Raw genomic sequence first — 16,401 nt, forward strand, 5'->3', positions numbered from 1 at the left:
ACATCCTGTGTAGTTGGGTAGAAACTACTCCTAATGCCCATTACTACTGTGACCACAATTACTAATATATTGACAGAAATTCATGTTTGTGAGTGTTCTTTCTTTAATAAAGTTTCATCATAATTCATGATTATCTTTTCTCTGGAAATTATGAAATACACTTTTTAAGATTTAGGGCACATGCCAAGTAATGCCAGCCTCTTATTCCTTGCCTATAATGCGCTCTAACATAGCAAACAATTTCTTGCAAGTTCACATCACTCCCCTTTTGCCAAATAGTCTCTCCTAGAACTGAGGTTGGAGCAGAGGTTCCTGCTTATCGCCTTAATTTTCAAAATGATTTTTACAAAATAGAAACAAAATACCTTAAAATCACATTCTACTTGAGCAGACTTGAGCAGCTGCCAAGACACTGCACTTCTGTGATAATTTTGAGTTGTCCGAATTTTATAACCTGTGTCAGGCAGCTATAATCTGTCTGAGCATCTTTTCATGTATCTATTTGCTATCAATATATCTTCTGTAGCTGACTGTTCAAATCTTTGGTCTACTTTTTAAGTCAGTTATATGTTTTCCTATTATTGAGTTTCCTGTGTTCTCTGTATATACTTGATTAAAGTCCTTAATCAGACAGACACATAACTTAAAATTTTTCTTCAAGTCTGGGGCATATTTTTTTTAAAATTCAAGTTAGTTAACATATAGTATAGTATTGATTTCAGGAAGTGTGGGGGCATATCTTAGCAGTCTCTTTCAAAGAATAGAAGTTCTCAATTTTCATACATCCAATTTATCAATTCATCAATGCCCCAAACCACTAGGCACGCTGTGTCTTATATTTTTATAATTTATATTTTGGTTTATTATTCATTGCAATGAGGGAGAACACTTACTGTGGGGAATCATAGGTAGTCTTGGTGAAAGGATGTTAGAAAGAATCTGTTATGGGGCTTGGGGTTTGGTTGGGTAATATTAGCTTTGGCAGGTGAAATTCTGTAATTTAGGTTTTACTAAATCTTATTTAAAAGGAGAGCACACCAGAATGAGGATGAAGCTGCACTTGCTAAAGAAGTAGTTATCGGGATCCCTGGGTGGCGCAGCGGTTTAGTGCCTGCCTTTGGCCCAGGGTGTGATCCTGGAGACCCAGGATCGAATCCCACATTGGGCTCCTGGTGCATGGAGCCTGCTTCTCCCTCTGCCTATGTCTCTGCCTCTCTCTCTCTCTCTGTGACTATCATAAATAAATAAAAATTTAAGAAAAAAAAAAGAAGTAGTTATCATTCATTTTAGCTGGGAGAGGGGAATGGTTAATATTTTGTGAGTTACATAGTAACCTTGTTTTTGTGTTTTTTTAAAGATTTATTTACTTATTTTAGAGCAAGTGACCAGGGTGGGGAAGGGGCAAAGGAAGAAGGATAGACAATCCTCAAGCACTCCCCACTGAGCACAGAGCTTGACACAGGGGTTGATCCCAGGACCCTGAGATAATGACCTGAGCTGAAATCAAGAGCTGGCTGCCTAACTGACTGAGCCACCCTCTGATTCAATAGTGACCCAATAGTGACTTTGTTTTTGTTTCACTTTATCATGGTCTCAGGATGACTTTGTCTGATGTTGGTGTTTTATGAGATTGTTCATGTCCATTAGGAGAGCAACATTAACTAGCTGTGTGCACCAGGCTAGCTTTGTAATAATACTGAGGCCTCACTGTCAGACCAGATGTAAGAAACTCCTTTCTTTTATGGATCATGATTTTGCTGTTAAATATAATGCCCAGAGTCACAAAGGTTCTCTTCTATGCATTTTCCCCCCTATAAGTTCTGTAGTTTTACTTTGAGGTCAATAATCTTTTTAAAAAAGATTTATTTATTTATGATAGACATAGAGAGAGAGAAAGAGAGAGAGAGAGAGAGAGAGGCAGAGACACAGGAGGAGGGAGAAGCAGGTTCCATGTCGGGAGCCCGACGCGGGACTTGATCCCGGGACTCCAGGATCATGCCCTGGGCCAAAGGCAGGCACCAAATCGCTGAGCCACCCAGGGATCCCCTCAGGTCAATAATCTTTGAGTTGATTTTCATATATGATGCTTGGTATAGATCAAAATTTTTTCTTCTTTTATTTCTCCCTCTCCTCCTCCTTTTCTTCCTCTTTTTTTGCCTATAAATAACCAATTAGTCCAGCAGTATTTGTTGAAAAGACTATCCCTTCTCCACTGTATAGGCTTTGCCAAGAATCAATTACCAATATATATATGTGTGGGTCTGTTTTTGGAATCTCTAACTTATTCCATGGATCTACTTGTTTATTTTGAAACCAAAACCATACTCTGTTGGTTATTGTTGCTTTTTATTGTAGAGTCTTGAAGACTCTGCTTTGTTCATTTTTTTAAAAGTAATTTTGGATATTTTAGGTAATGTGCATTTTCATGTGAGTTTCAGATGTAGCTTGCTAATTTCTACAAAAGGACATGCTGGGATTTTGATTTAGATAGTTTTGGGTTTATAGATCAATTTGGGGGAGATCCTTCAAAATATTTGAAGCAAAAACTGATAAAATCATAAGGTGAAATAAATTCATAATTATAGCTGGAGATTTCAATATCCTTCTCCCAAAAATCAAAAGAATATGTATGCTGAAAAGAGAATATTACCAATCAAGCTGATTGGTAATACTGGTCAGGTCTTCTATATCCTTATTGTAGAACATTTCACCTGTCAACAGAATACGTATTCTTCTCAAGTGCACATGGACATTTACTAATATACTACATATTTGAACCATCAAACAAGTCTCAATAAATTTTAAGAGATTCAAGAAGTCATACAAAGTATGTTCTTTGACTACAATGGATTGAAAATAGGAATCAGTAATAGAAAAGTATCTAGAAAATCCTCAAATATTTGGAAACTGAAGAACATACCTCTAAGTAACCCATAGAATGAATAATTGGAATGAATAATTAGATTTCTATATACTAGCAACAAGTGAAAATTGAAATCTTAAGACAATAGTATTTATGCTATGTCAAAAATTATGAAAAACTTAGGGATAAGTGTGAAAAAAAGCACAGCGTTGAGAGAAATCAGAGAAGACCTAAACAAATGGAGGGACACGTGTTAATCTTTAGTGTATCGTCTTTGTAGCTCTAATTTACTCAGCTTTTTTCTCCTAGCTTTCTGGTTGTGAATTTGTTGAATAAGCAATCTTTGGGTAAGTGAATTATTACTGTATAGAGAAAGTAGATAAAAATTCAAAAGGAGGGGCACCTAGGTGGCTCAGTCAGTTAAGCGTCTGCGTCTGCTCGTCTGCTGGGCTGGGGTCATAATCCCAGGGATCTGGAATGGAGCCCTGGGACAGGCTCCCTGCTCAGTGGGGAGTTGGCTTCTCCCTCTTTCTCTGTTCCTTCCCTTGGCTTGTGCGCTGTCTCTCTCTCTCTCTCCTCTCTCTCACACACACACACATAAAATCTTTAAAAAAAAAAAACCCTCAAAAGTGATTAAAGAGAGAGTTTGGAATAATTCAGTAATGAGAAACAGATCAAAACCTACTTCGACTACAAATGTTATCAGTCAAAATAGAGAGCTGGGGTGGAAATCATTCATGGAAAGGGCTGGTGGTGGGATGGGAGGTGGTGGGATTGCCCTACATTGATCACAGGACTAGAAGGTTCGCCAAAGTTGTCTCTTTTTTTCCTATTGCTAATTAGTCTAATTTTTCTCTCCTTACCTAATGAGGAGGTATTTCCTCTTCCCCAAAGCCAGATTTGATTATTTTATATTTTCTTCAGTCATCAGTCTTAACGTTAAACCTCACCAATTTAGAACAGAGACATTCCGACCTGACACAATGAACATGCAGATTCTGGAATATTGCATTTTATTGCATTCACAGAATAAAATAAATGGTGAGACACTAGGCCTTATGTAGTGAAGAATTCTAAAAACTGGTTAATGAGCACAGAAGGGAACATTTAGTCCTTGCTTATACACCAACGTAGCTTTTAACTCCCTCCTTCCAGCAACTTCGGTCTGCAGAACCCCACGTTAGGAGACATTTTAAAAACTTCGATTTCTGCTTTCTAAATCAAGAGCACAGCACACCTGTCCGTCTCTCAGGTCCGTCCTGGCCCGGCACCCAGCATGGGCTCTCTTTACGTTCTCTATTAAAACTCTTGCTCTAAAATGTTTGGGTCTCAAATTTAAGAGGTCCCCGAGGAGGCTGGCTGGGGATCCGCTCAGCGCCTACTTCGGGCTCTCGCGTCCCTGGAGACAATTTCCCAAGTCAAATTCGCGGCGTGCGGGGCAACCGCCCGGTTCCCTTGGCAACGGCGGCCGCAGGTTGTGGGGGCGGCGGCGGCGGCGGCGGCGGGAAGGAGCGCGCGGCGAGGGGCGCGTGGAGGCGGGGCGGGGCGGGGCGGACGCGCACGCACACAGGCGCGGGGCCGCCGGGCTCTCACGGGCCGCCTGGCCTACGGGAGCGAGCCGGCGACGACGGGGGCGCCTCGCGCGCGGGGCGCGGGGCTCGGGGCTCGGGGCGCGGCCTGCGGCCTTCGGCGTGCGCCCGCCCGGCCCGGGGTGTGGGCCCGCGGCACCTGCCGCCCCGCCCCTGGGGGACCCCGCCCCGCCCCGCCCCGCCCCTCCCCCAGGCGCGGGGCTCTCGCGGAGGGCGGCGGGCGGCGGAGCCTCCTCTCGCGTCCGGCCTGCGGCGCCACAGCCCGCGGCGATGAGCCCCGAGCCGGTCCCGCCGCCGCCGCCGCCGCCGCCCCCGCGCCCCGGCGGCGACTGCGGGGAGCCGCTGGCCCAGCGCCTGGAGAGGGCCGACGAGGCCTTCCGCGCCGGCGAGTACGGGGCGGCGGCGGAGCTCCTCCGCTCCGCGCTGGCGGGGCTGGCGGGGCTGGCGGGGCTGGCGCAGCCCGAGCGCGGCCTGTGCCTGCGGCTGGGGGACGCGCTGGCCCGCGCGGACCGTCTCCCCGAGGCCCTGGGCGCCTTCCGCGGCGCCGCGCGGCTCGGCGCGCTGCGGCCCGAGGAGCTGGGGGAGCTGGCGGGCGGCCTCGCGCGCGCCCTGGGCCGGCGCGAGGGGCGGCTGCGGGCGGGGCGGCCGGGCGGCGCCCCCGGGGAGGCGCGTGGGGAGGCGCGCGGGGAGGCGCGGGGGGAGCCGCGGGAGCTGCTGGGCTGCCCGCGCTGCCGGCGGCTGCTGCACAGGCCGGTGACCCTGCCGTGCGGGCTGACGGTGTGCAAGCGCTGCGTGGAGCCGGGGCCGGCGCGGCCGCCGGCGCGGCGAGTCAACGTGGTGCTGAGCGGCCTGCTGGAGAAGTGCTTCCCGGCCGAGGGCCGCGTGCGCAGGCTGGCCGGCCAGGCGCGGAGCCTGCAGCGCCAGCAGCAGCCCGACGCCGCGCTGCTCAGGTGCGACCAGGCGCTGGAGCTCGGTAAGTCGGCCCGCGGAGCTGCCCGCCAGCCCGCGCAGGTGGCCCCCTTCCGAAGGGGGGAAGGCGAACCGGCGCCCGAGGGGGCCAGCGGCAGAGGCAGGTGCGCCCCCGGGCCGTCCCGTGCCGGACCTCCGCCTCCTTCCCCAGTGGCCGTGAGGCCGGCACCGCCTTCCACCCGGTCTCCGCCGCCCGGGAGTGGCGGGATGACCCGGTGTTTTTATTTGTCCTGCAGGAAAGTGCAGCACCCTAGAGGCACGCGGACGGGGGAGTGCCTTGTGCCGGGGCAGGATTTGCTCTGGGGGTTTCAAGTAAGGAATCCAGGAAGGAGGATCCTTTTCCGTTGTGCTTTTATTATTTGCACATTCTCTCTCAAAGGGCATTAGATGTCCTTAGGGTTTATTAGTTAAATTAGCTAGTGTGTGTTTAATTTTTAAAAGTTACTGAAATTCGTGGCCAGCACCAGGCTCTCTGATTCTCTTCCCACCTGTTAAGAATATGTCATTTAAAAAGTCCAAACTTGGGGATCCCCGGGTGGCTCAGCGGTTTAGCGCTGGTGTCAGCCCAGGGCGTGATCCTGGAGACCTGAGATCCAGGCCCACATCAGGCTCCCTGCGTGGAGCCTGCTTCTCCCTCTGCCTGCCTCTCTCTCTCTCTCTCTCTCATAAATGAATAAATAAAATCTAAAAAAAAAAAAAAAAAGACCAAACTTCCTGTCATTGTACTTGATTCCCACTGCATATACTCTATTGACAATTTTTGGGGGGTGGTGAAGTCTATGTGGAGGGTGATTCGGATTCCCTGGTTCTGCTACAGGTTATGTGTGAGTTAAATCACCAGCCAAGAAGACTTCGCTTATTTTTTTTGTTACTAAAAGAATCTTGTGTGCTCTATTCATTATGCATTTTATTTTAAATTTAGAGTTAAGTTTTTCCCTTTTAGAAGATACACTTGTATTTAATTTGGGGGATTCTTTGTTGGATAGAGCAGTTAAACTGTATTATATAACAAATATCCTGTACCATTTTTGCAGCTTGTATCCATATTTTAACAGGCTGTATATTTTTGTATTTTCATCTATCATGTTTTATATATGTAGTGTTGAGCAACACTATCCAGTGGAAAAATTGTGTAAGCCACATATGTAATTTTTAAATTTCTGGTAGCCACGTGTAAAAGATGAACAGAAGCAGATAACATTTATCTTAATATTTTTAAACCTATATTATCGAAAATACTATTCAACATATCTTCAATGTAAAGTATGGAGATTTTACTTTTTTTTCAAACAGATCTTCCAAATGCATTGTAATTTTTACATGTACTGCCAACTTCAATTTGGATACAAAATTTTCATCAGAAATCCCTCCTGTATGTTTCAGTTTCATAAAACTTAGTGTTGAAAAAGTAGATTGCCATGTTGAAATTGTTCCAGATTAACTTAAAAGCTTTCCACTAGTCAATGGAATATCAGCTTTTAAAATTAACTTTCAGTTAGTTAAATTTAAAAAGTCCGTGTCTCACTTCCTTTGTCATTCCAACACCATTTCATTTGCCCTAGTGGCTATTGTCTCAGTAAGTATAGAACAGATAGAAACAGTTGCTGGGGTGCCTGGGTGGCCCAGTCCATTAAGCATCTAACTCTTGATTTTGACTCAAGTCATGAGCTCTGGGTTTGTGAGATCAAGCCCAGCTTCAGGCTCCCTGCTCAGCAGGAGTCTCCCCCTCCCCCTCCCCCTCCCTCTGCCATACCCTCCCTCTCCCTGCTTATGCTTTCTTTCAAATAAATAAATCAGAAATAAAAACAGCTTCCAGAAGTGTAGAAGATCACAATACCAGCTGTTGGAGAAGATGGAGGAAATGAGAACCATCATATGTTGCAGATGGGTCTGCAAATTATACACCTGGAAAATTGGTAGTATCTGAAGTGTTAAATAGAATATTGGCCAAGCAGTTTCAATAAGGTACATATATATGTGCACTGAAAGAATGTACAAGAATGTGCAAGAGCTTATATCCTTATGTAGAGATACCCCTGAAGTGGAAACAACACACATGTCCAATAAATGGAATGAATGACTAAATATATTATGCCTTTTGGAATACTGTACAAAAAGAAAGTAAACCAGCTACAGCTACACATTACAACATGGACAAATCACAAACATAATGTTGGGTGAAAGAAGTCAGACTCAAAAGCATTTTTACCATATGATTCTATTTATCTATAAATCCAAACAGACAAAATCACAATAGCATGTTGTAGGTAAGGGCAGTGGTTACCTTTGGGAAACAAAATATTAGCAGATTGAATCCAGTGATACACTTAAAACGGGTCACAATCAAGTAAAATGTTATTTCATCTAATCATTGTGTCTCAACTAATGTAATTCACTACATCTGTAGAATAGAGAAAAATCATATAAGCTGTGTTAAAATCTTTCAGGGAAGTAGGAGTACAAGGGAACTTTCTTAATATGTTAGAGTATCTACAAAAATCTGTAGCAGGGAAATACAAATTAAAACCACAATAAGATACCATCTCTCACCTGTGAGAATGGCTAAAATTAACACAGGAAACAATAGATATTGGCAAGGAAGCACTGTTGCACTGTATGTGGGAATGCAAACTGATGCAGCCACTTTGGAAGACAGCATGGAAAACGTCCTCAAAAAGTTAAAAATAGGACCACCTTATGACCCAGCAACTGCACTACTATGTATGTATCCAGAGGATACAAAAATAGTGATCCGAAAGGGCACATGCACCCCAATGTTTATAGCAGCAATATCCACAATAGCAAAACTCTGGAAAGAGCCCAGACATCCATCGTCCATCGACAGATGAATCGATAAAAATGTGGTTATATATATATATATATATATATATATATATATATATATATACATACACACAATGCAGTACTAAGGCATCAGAAAGAATGAAATCTCCCTATTTATAATGACGTGGATGGCAATAGAGGGTATTATGCTAAGCAAAATAAGTCTGAGAAATACAAGTACCATAGGATTTCACTCATGTGGAATTCAAGAAATTAAGTTCTGTTTATCTGTTAAAGGTAGGGAAGAGAAGGAAAAGTAAGACAAAAACAGTAAAGCAAACCATAAGAGACTCCTTTAACGCTAGGAAACAGTTGCTGGAGGGGATGTGAGTGGGGGATGGCGTAGCTGGGTGATGGGCATGAAGGAGGACACTTGATGGAATGAGCACTGGGTGTTATATTGCAACTGATGAATCACTACATTCTACCCCTGAAACTAATAATACACTATATGTTAACTACATTGAATTTAAATTTTAAAAAATCTGTAGCAATCTTCATAATGAAATATTGAATGTATTACCATTGAGGGAAAAAGTGACAAGGCTGTTCACTGCCGTTACTGCCGTTTTGTATCATATTAAGATTCTAGGTGCTGCAATGAGGAGAGAATAAAAAGTACTAAGATTGGAAAAATAAAACATTATTTGTAGATGGCATGGTGGAGTACATAGGAAGTCCAGAGGAATATTTGAACTATTGGAAATTATAAGTGAATTATCAAGATTGTTGACTATAAGATTAATACAGCAAGATCAGTGATGATTATATATACTTAGTAAAAACCAAAAAATAAAATAGAAAACCCATTTAAGTAACAAAAAACTTCTTTGGAGTAAATCTTGACATACCTGAAAGTTCAAGACCTCTTCACTGAAATACGAAACATTTCTGGGAGAAGTTGAGTAAGTGGAAAGGTACGTGATTTTCACAGATTGTAAAACTCAGTATTGATGTCAGTTCTGGGCATACTGAACTATAGATTCAGTGCATTCTCAGTCAAAATCTCAGCTAATGATTTTGGTGGAAGTTGATGAATGGCCAAGGCAATACTGAAGAAAAATAATGAAAGTGGAGAACTGATACTTGCAAGATACCAAGACTTATTATAATACAGCTGCAGTAATTAGCACAGAGTTGTATTGGCCCAAATATAGACACATAGAAACAGACTCTCATGTACAGTCACTTGATTTGCTACAAAGATGCCAATAGAGTTAAATGGTTGGGGAGGGGGGAGTGTTTTAAATAGTCAAAGTCTGTTGCTTATCCATTTGGAAAAAAAAAATGAACCTAGATGCCCATCATACATGGAAATTATAATCAGATATCTAAAAGAAATCATAGAATATTTTCATGAATTTAGGGGAGGTGATCCTTTTTAAGGCACAAAAAGCATAACCATGCAGGAAAAGATAGATAAATTCAATTAAAATTAATAACTTTTGTTCCTCAGAGACCTCCACAAAAGATTGAAAAGATGATGTGTATTGGTAATATGTATCTAAATGAGAATGCTAATTCAGACTATTGAAAATAATGCTTATAGCTCAAGAACCAAAAAGGAAGTCTGCCTAAATAATAGGCAGAGTTGAACAGATGCTTTGTAAAACTAGATCTCAGAATGGAAAATAAATATATGAAGGGGTGCCCAATGTAATTACTGATCAAATGCAAATTTAAAACCAAAGTAAGATATTAGAACATACCTGAAAATGAAAACAAGTAACAGTACCTGGTTTTGGCAAGTATTGGAAGCAATCGGAATTCTTACATTGCTAGTTGAAGTGGAAATTGGTATAAGTTAAATATACTTAGGAGTACCTACTAAAGCCAAACGTAACATAACTTCTGGCACGGTATTCACACTTTTGACTATGCCAAATAGAAATTAATGCTTTTACTTGACGGGATGAGCACTGGGTGCTATGCTATATGTTGGCAAATCAAACTCCAATAAAAATAATATATACAAAAAAAAATTAATGCTTTTGCCCAACAAAAGACCTATACAAGAATGTTCATAGCAGCTTTATATTTATTTATATAAATAAATGCCAAGAACATTTGGATAACAACCCACCAGTAGGATGAGTATATAAATCAAATCATACAGTGTAGTATGCAGCAGGTCTTTTATTCTCTTAAAGAAACAGACATACAGCAGTATGAAGGAATTTCACAGAATGATAGTGACAGATACAAGAGTATATTCATATAGCCCCATGTATAAGTTCAGAAACAGGTGAAAGTAATCCATGGTGATAGAAGTCAGAATGCTGGTTACCTTTAGAAAAGGTGTACTACCTGAGAAAGTGCACAAAGGAGCCTTCTTAGGTCCTGATCTGGGTCACGATGACTTGGGTGTATACTATATAAAAGTTCAAGATACACACTTAAAATTTGTAGCCTTCACTTTATAAGTCCTTACATCACTCTAAACAAATAACCCATGAGGAGTATTACTGTTGATTCTTTATATTCACCAGGACCACTACTTAGCTGTCATTGCTTTATGTATCAATTCATTCAGCTCTTCCTAAATAACACTTGTACAGTTCTCTACTTCTCACCACTGCCCACTCATTTGACAGATCTTATGGTGGTAACACTAGCTCCCAGCACAATGACAACTCTGGGTTGCAGTTGGAAGAGAACAGTCTTTGATTAACCCTAAATGCAAATGCAGACAGTAGACTGTCTCTTCCTCACAAAGCCTGATTCTCAGACTGTACTCTTTTTGGCTCATTTCCCTGTACAAGGGTTAATTTATAAACTGTTTGCATATTTGTGTCAATTTCTTGGAAGGTGCACACATGTCTTTTTCTTCCATAAGCTGTCTTCACACAAAGAATTTTTAAGTTGCTTTTCCTCTTCGATTTTTTAGTGATTCCTCCATAAATTCTCTCAGTTTTATTAAGCTTAAGGCTTAATACTTAGGAAATGTGTAGAGATTTACTTGAAATGTTTTAAAAGATTAAATTTTGAAGTTCTGGCGTCATAAGTGGATTACAAACGGTGGAAGTCAACAAAGAAAACCGTTTGATTCACTCAGTGTCTTGGGTGAGAAATGACTTTTTTTGGACTTCGGTAAAAGCTTTTAGACTGTGAGGAGTAGAGGCTTAAATGCATTCATTAGAAAAGAATGATTAAAAATAAATGTAAATGAAGAGTATTTTTAACTCCAAAAACTTTGTCAAGATAATGAAACTAACACAAGTGTAAGCAAAGAGATAATGAAGAAAACATTAGTGAAACAAAAAAAAATTGATTTCGTTAAGTCAGAAGCAGATTCATTACAGAGACCAATAAAAGAAACAAATGTTCAGCAAATGTGATGAAGAAAAAGCAAAACACAGGATCAGGAATGAAAAAGGCAGCATAAATGCAGATATAAAGGAACATAACAGATTTTAAAGCCTATATAAAAAGGACAATTTTAAGGAAATTATAAATTATCAAAATTAACCCAAGAAGAGGTAAAAACTTGACACTGACCAATAATCATAAAATAGAAGTGCTACTCAGGGCTTTTCTTTTGAAAAAGACACAAAGGTCAAGCAAGTTTTAACAAACTTTGAAGGAATATTAACTTTCATCTTATTTCAGATCATGCAGCGATATGAGAAATTTTTCATTTAATTTTAGGAGATTAGTGTTGATACTACAATCAAGTAAAGCTTAGGAAAAAGTTTATAGGCTTATATATGTACATAGCTGCCAAAATCTTAGTTAAATCTCTTAGTATTTGAATCTAGCAATATAGTAAGACTCAAGGCCAAGATGAGATTATCCCAAGAAAATAAGGATAATTAAGTATTAGACAAATTGTTCAATGTAGTTACTATAAGGACAGATTTAAGGAGATATGCTCCATGTAATTTTTCACATGCTGAAAGAGCATACTATAAAATTCACCGACTTCTTATAATGTCTTCATAGAAAACGAGGAATAGAAAGAAGCTTGACTAATTTGATAAATATTCTCTGTCAGGAGCTTATAGTAATAGTTCATGTTAAAGCATTCCACATATCCCTCTTTAAGTTCAAAAATAAGAGGAAAATGCTATCACCACTGTTACTGCAATGTGGAGTTAAAACGAAACACAAAGAATAAAAACTAGCTTTCCAGAATCAAAGCTGATTGCACATGATATGGTTGCTTAGAAGATTCAAGAGAATCAACTCTGGCAAAGTGGGAACAAAGTGGGAGATCTTCATTCTCACCCACATTTGCAGCAGGTGTATTTCTCAAGCTCCAGCTATAGTTTCAGTGGCATTTTCTTTTTGAGATTTCCAAAATCTCCAAAGATTATTTCTGTATTTGAAAATGTATTTAATTGTGCAGTTGAGGAATTTTCACTTAATCTTCAGTTGGAAATGATTAATCTGTAATTATATTTCCTGTATGACACACTATGGAGACAGATAGGAGGATCTGATAGGATTCAATAAAGAACTTCTAAGCAATAAAATGCTCAATTTAAAATCCTACCCTAGTGGATTGACATCGGTATTTCATATTCCAAGATGAAAAACAAAGTTTCATTACAGATCATAACCAACACGAACATTTTCAATTTATTTTGATGATAGGGAACATTAACTTTGAACTTTAAGGAAAATGTTATCCCTTCCCCCAAAGAATTCCATTCTTCGAATTAGTAGACCTTTGTCACAAAAAAAGTACTAAATTATTAATGTTTTTTTTAATTTTATCAAAAAAATCTGAAAGTTTGTTTTCTCTATTGTTATTTAAGTACTTGTACAATATTCTCAAATTTCTTCCTGGCCTGCAAAACCTAAAATATTTACTCTTCAGCTTTTTACAGAAAAAGTTGTTGATTCCTAATCTAACCAGTCAATGTCATTTTAAAAGACATTGTTTTGTTATTGCTTTTATTGTTAAGATTCTCCATTCCTGCCATTTCTTTCCTCTTTTCCACACTTTTTTTCCTTGTCATACCTTCTCTACATTAAACATATGTAGCAGTAACACAGTTATAAGTAGCCTCATCATCTTGATATGATGTCTTTCTGCATGAGTTCTATTCTGCACTCTTGCTCAGTTACCTACATAAGCTAAGAGGAGAGGTAGTCACGTTTGGAAAGGTGGCTAGCTTGAGAGTCAAAGTCTAGGATTTGGAGCAAACTTAAATGGGTATTGGGTAGAGAAATGAGACCACATTTTAGGTACTTACAATATTTATTATCAATTAAAATGCATACTGTAGCTCTCTTTCAAAGATCCTGCAATGAGTATAGGTAGAGTGAACCAGGTCCAGAAGTATGAAAATGGCTGTGATGGTTCTGTCACTTTTCCACGGTATCTTGCCAGGTCAAGGACTAAACATACTACACATTAGAGAGTCTATCTTGGCTTCTGCGTAGCTAGGCTTATGTCCATAGTCTAATATGAGCAGTTCTCAACCTTTCTTCTGTTTGAGAAAGATTTTTTCCCCCTTCTTTTCTCACTTAAGAGAATATACTATTGTAGGTACAATTATGATGATAAGTTCATATCCATGCAGTTGTATTAGAGGACAAGTTATGCATTCTTTTGTTTCTTGAGCATGAATCTCCTTGTGTACTTCAAGAAAGTTATTTTAAATCTTTTCATTTTTAATACCTAGTTACAGCATTAAGATGATTCAGCATTTACTCATTATTGCAGATTATGTTAAACCTAGTGTGTATTCAGCAGTCTGTTTTTCTTGATTTTGAAGTCTTGTTAATTTTCTTTCTGTTTTCCTGAGAGAGGTCTTTTAAAATATACTTACCAAGCTACCAAACCACATGTGATTTGAGGGAGGAAGTGTTTATTTTGCCTTTATGTTTATTTTCCAATTTAATGTTTTTAGTGACTTGAAGATTGATTTTTAAATGTAGTCATTTAATTTTTTTTCTATTCTCCATGTCTTTCAGCTCCTAGAGATAACTCGTTATTGCTGCTGCGAGCAGAGTTATATTTAACTCTGAAGAATTATGAGCAGGCTCTACAGGATGCCAATGCAGTTTGTCAGAATGAACCTCTCTTGACTAAGGTATTTGACTAATATATTGGTTGTCTTTGGAGATAATAAATGTTAAGTTCATGGGACTTCCTTAAGAATAAACTAAGATGATTGTATTAGGTGCCTAACACAGCATACATTTTCCTCATGATAGTAGTCTAAATGTAGCAATCCACTTCATAATAAACCAACTCAGTTTAAAAGACCAAAAAGTCTCCCACTTTTGGGAGAAACACTAATTCAGATTATTTTTAGGAGATACTCAGTTGCCTTATATAATATGTCTTATATACTAAATAAATATATAAGCATAATGATAAAGTTATATAAATTTGTGAGTAAAGGGAAAATGTTTAAAGCCACACTTTATATAAATAGGAAGATTATATAATATTCATGATTAACAGTTGTACCCTAATATGCGTGTAGCATATAAATGTTATATGCCTTTGTTAGTGAAAGGATGAATGTTTTCTATTTATTTTGGAATAACTTTAGTCTGTGTTGGAAAGGTCTAATATTTCTTCCTGTGATGATACAAAATAAGCTTTGTTAATTAAAAATAATAGCTTAAGTTATCCTTGAAGATTAAGAAGCCAGACAATAAAAGTTGTAGCTTTTTCATGAATCTCTGGATTTTAAAACCCAAAAGATATTTTAAAGTTTTAAAGAACTTGTAATGAAATTAACATGGATCACATGCTCTATAGCTAGTAAATACAAATATTTTTGTCCTTCTATATTACTTTTTATCATTTTTGTTTTAGAAGCATTGAAGAGGCATTAACCCATGTTAATAGAAAAGATGCCCTTCTTTACTTTCTTCCATTCAACCTTCCATTCTTTAAAACAAAATGTTTTCAGATCAGATTGAGTGTTAAATCGAAATTGGGGATGAGTATAAGGGTGGGAAACAAATGTTTGTTGGACTAAGCCCAGGAATCTATTTTTTTGCTTGCTTGCTTCACTAAAAACATTTTCTCCTCCTTTTTCTGATGACTTTTCTCCTATCCCTAGATCTCTTAATCTTCTGAGGGAATTTCTGTCAGTAATGATTGAGCCTTGATTGTTATGAATTATAAGTTTAGGATTTCTGAATGACAGTAGACCTGTGTTGTCCTGTGAAGCTAGTTTCTTCTCTACAGTATTGATTTTTGAGCTAAAATCTTGGTAAGTTGGCAGTGTGTCTTTGAAGAAAGACAGACTTAGTTACTACAAAGTTATGGAGATAATTTTAACTGTAAGAGAGCCAGCAAATGAATCATTAGCTTTTGGGATTTGGGTTATATCTTTAGGGTTTATTGCAAATCTGTGGACCTCAATTTTTGATAAATGGCTAGAGAAGAACAGCTTTAGTGGAAGTATACCCTTATAAATCAGTTTAAGATAATGAAGGATAGAAATGTATTTCCAGGTTAATATTATAACTAAAGGATTAGGGCAGAAGCAATATTGGAAAGTAAGTTGAAAGGACTGAGGGAAGGATGATGTTGTCCAACTGTGTCTGAGATGAGATGGAAGCACTTTAGAACCAACTTCGAGTTTTCAGCTGGGGACTACTATACCAGTGTGTTTTTTCCAGGCAAAACTATCCTTTCAAGCCATCTGTCATGGCTGATGCTGATTCACAATTTTTGGTGCAAATGGAGATAAGCCAATGCAAACAAAATATTTGCCCATATACAGAACTATAAATAGGCATGTGAAAGTTTGACCTTAGCAAATGGGTAAGCATACTTGTGCTTTTTAATGCTCATAGATTCCTATGCTGGTAAATTAAATCTCAATAAATTTCAAATTGCTGAAATCTTGAAGAGTCTGCTCTCTGACAATAGAATGAAAAGAGTAATCGATGATAATAAAATATCCAGGAAATCCTTAAATATCTCTTATTTAATTATATTACTTCTGAACAGTCCATGGAACAAAGATGATATCACAAAGGAAATTAGGAACTATTTTTAAATCGTTGATAATAAAAGCATATTACATCTAATTCATCATATGCAGCTAAAGCTATTCTTTGAGGGAAATTTATAATATTAGTAAATTATTAAAGAAATAAGGTCTCAGAAGAGTGATGTTTCCTTCTTAAAATACTAAGACAAGAAGAGCAAATTAA

General features: G+C 39.2%; 1 protein-coding gene across 1 annotated transcript in view; it reads left to right on the plus strand.

Annotated features, from left to right (window-relative positions):
- Positions 1 to 4,722: 4,722 nt before the first annotated feature.
- LONRF2 (LON peptidase N-terminal domain and ring finger 2) overlaps positions 4,723 to 16,401 on the plus strand; it is a 47,069-nt gene continuing 35,390 nt past the window's right edge. The window contains exons 1-2 of the mRNA XM_072844515.1: positions 4,723 to 5,425; positions 14,191 to 14,309. Coding sequence (XP_072700616.1) covers positions 4,723 to 5,425; positions 14,191 to 14,309 — 822 coding nt within the window. The remainder of the gene's footprint in view (positions 5,426 to 14,190; positions 14,310 to 16,401) is intronic.

This window comes from Canis lupus, chromosome 11 (genome assembly GCF_048164855.1).
Source record: "Canis lupus baileyi chromosome 11, mCanLup2.hap1, whole genome shotgun sequence".
NCBI lineage: Eukaryota > Metazoa > Chordata > Mammalia > Carnivora > Canidae > Canis > Canis lupus.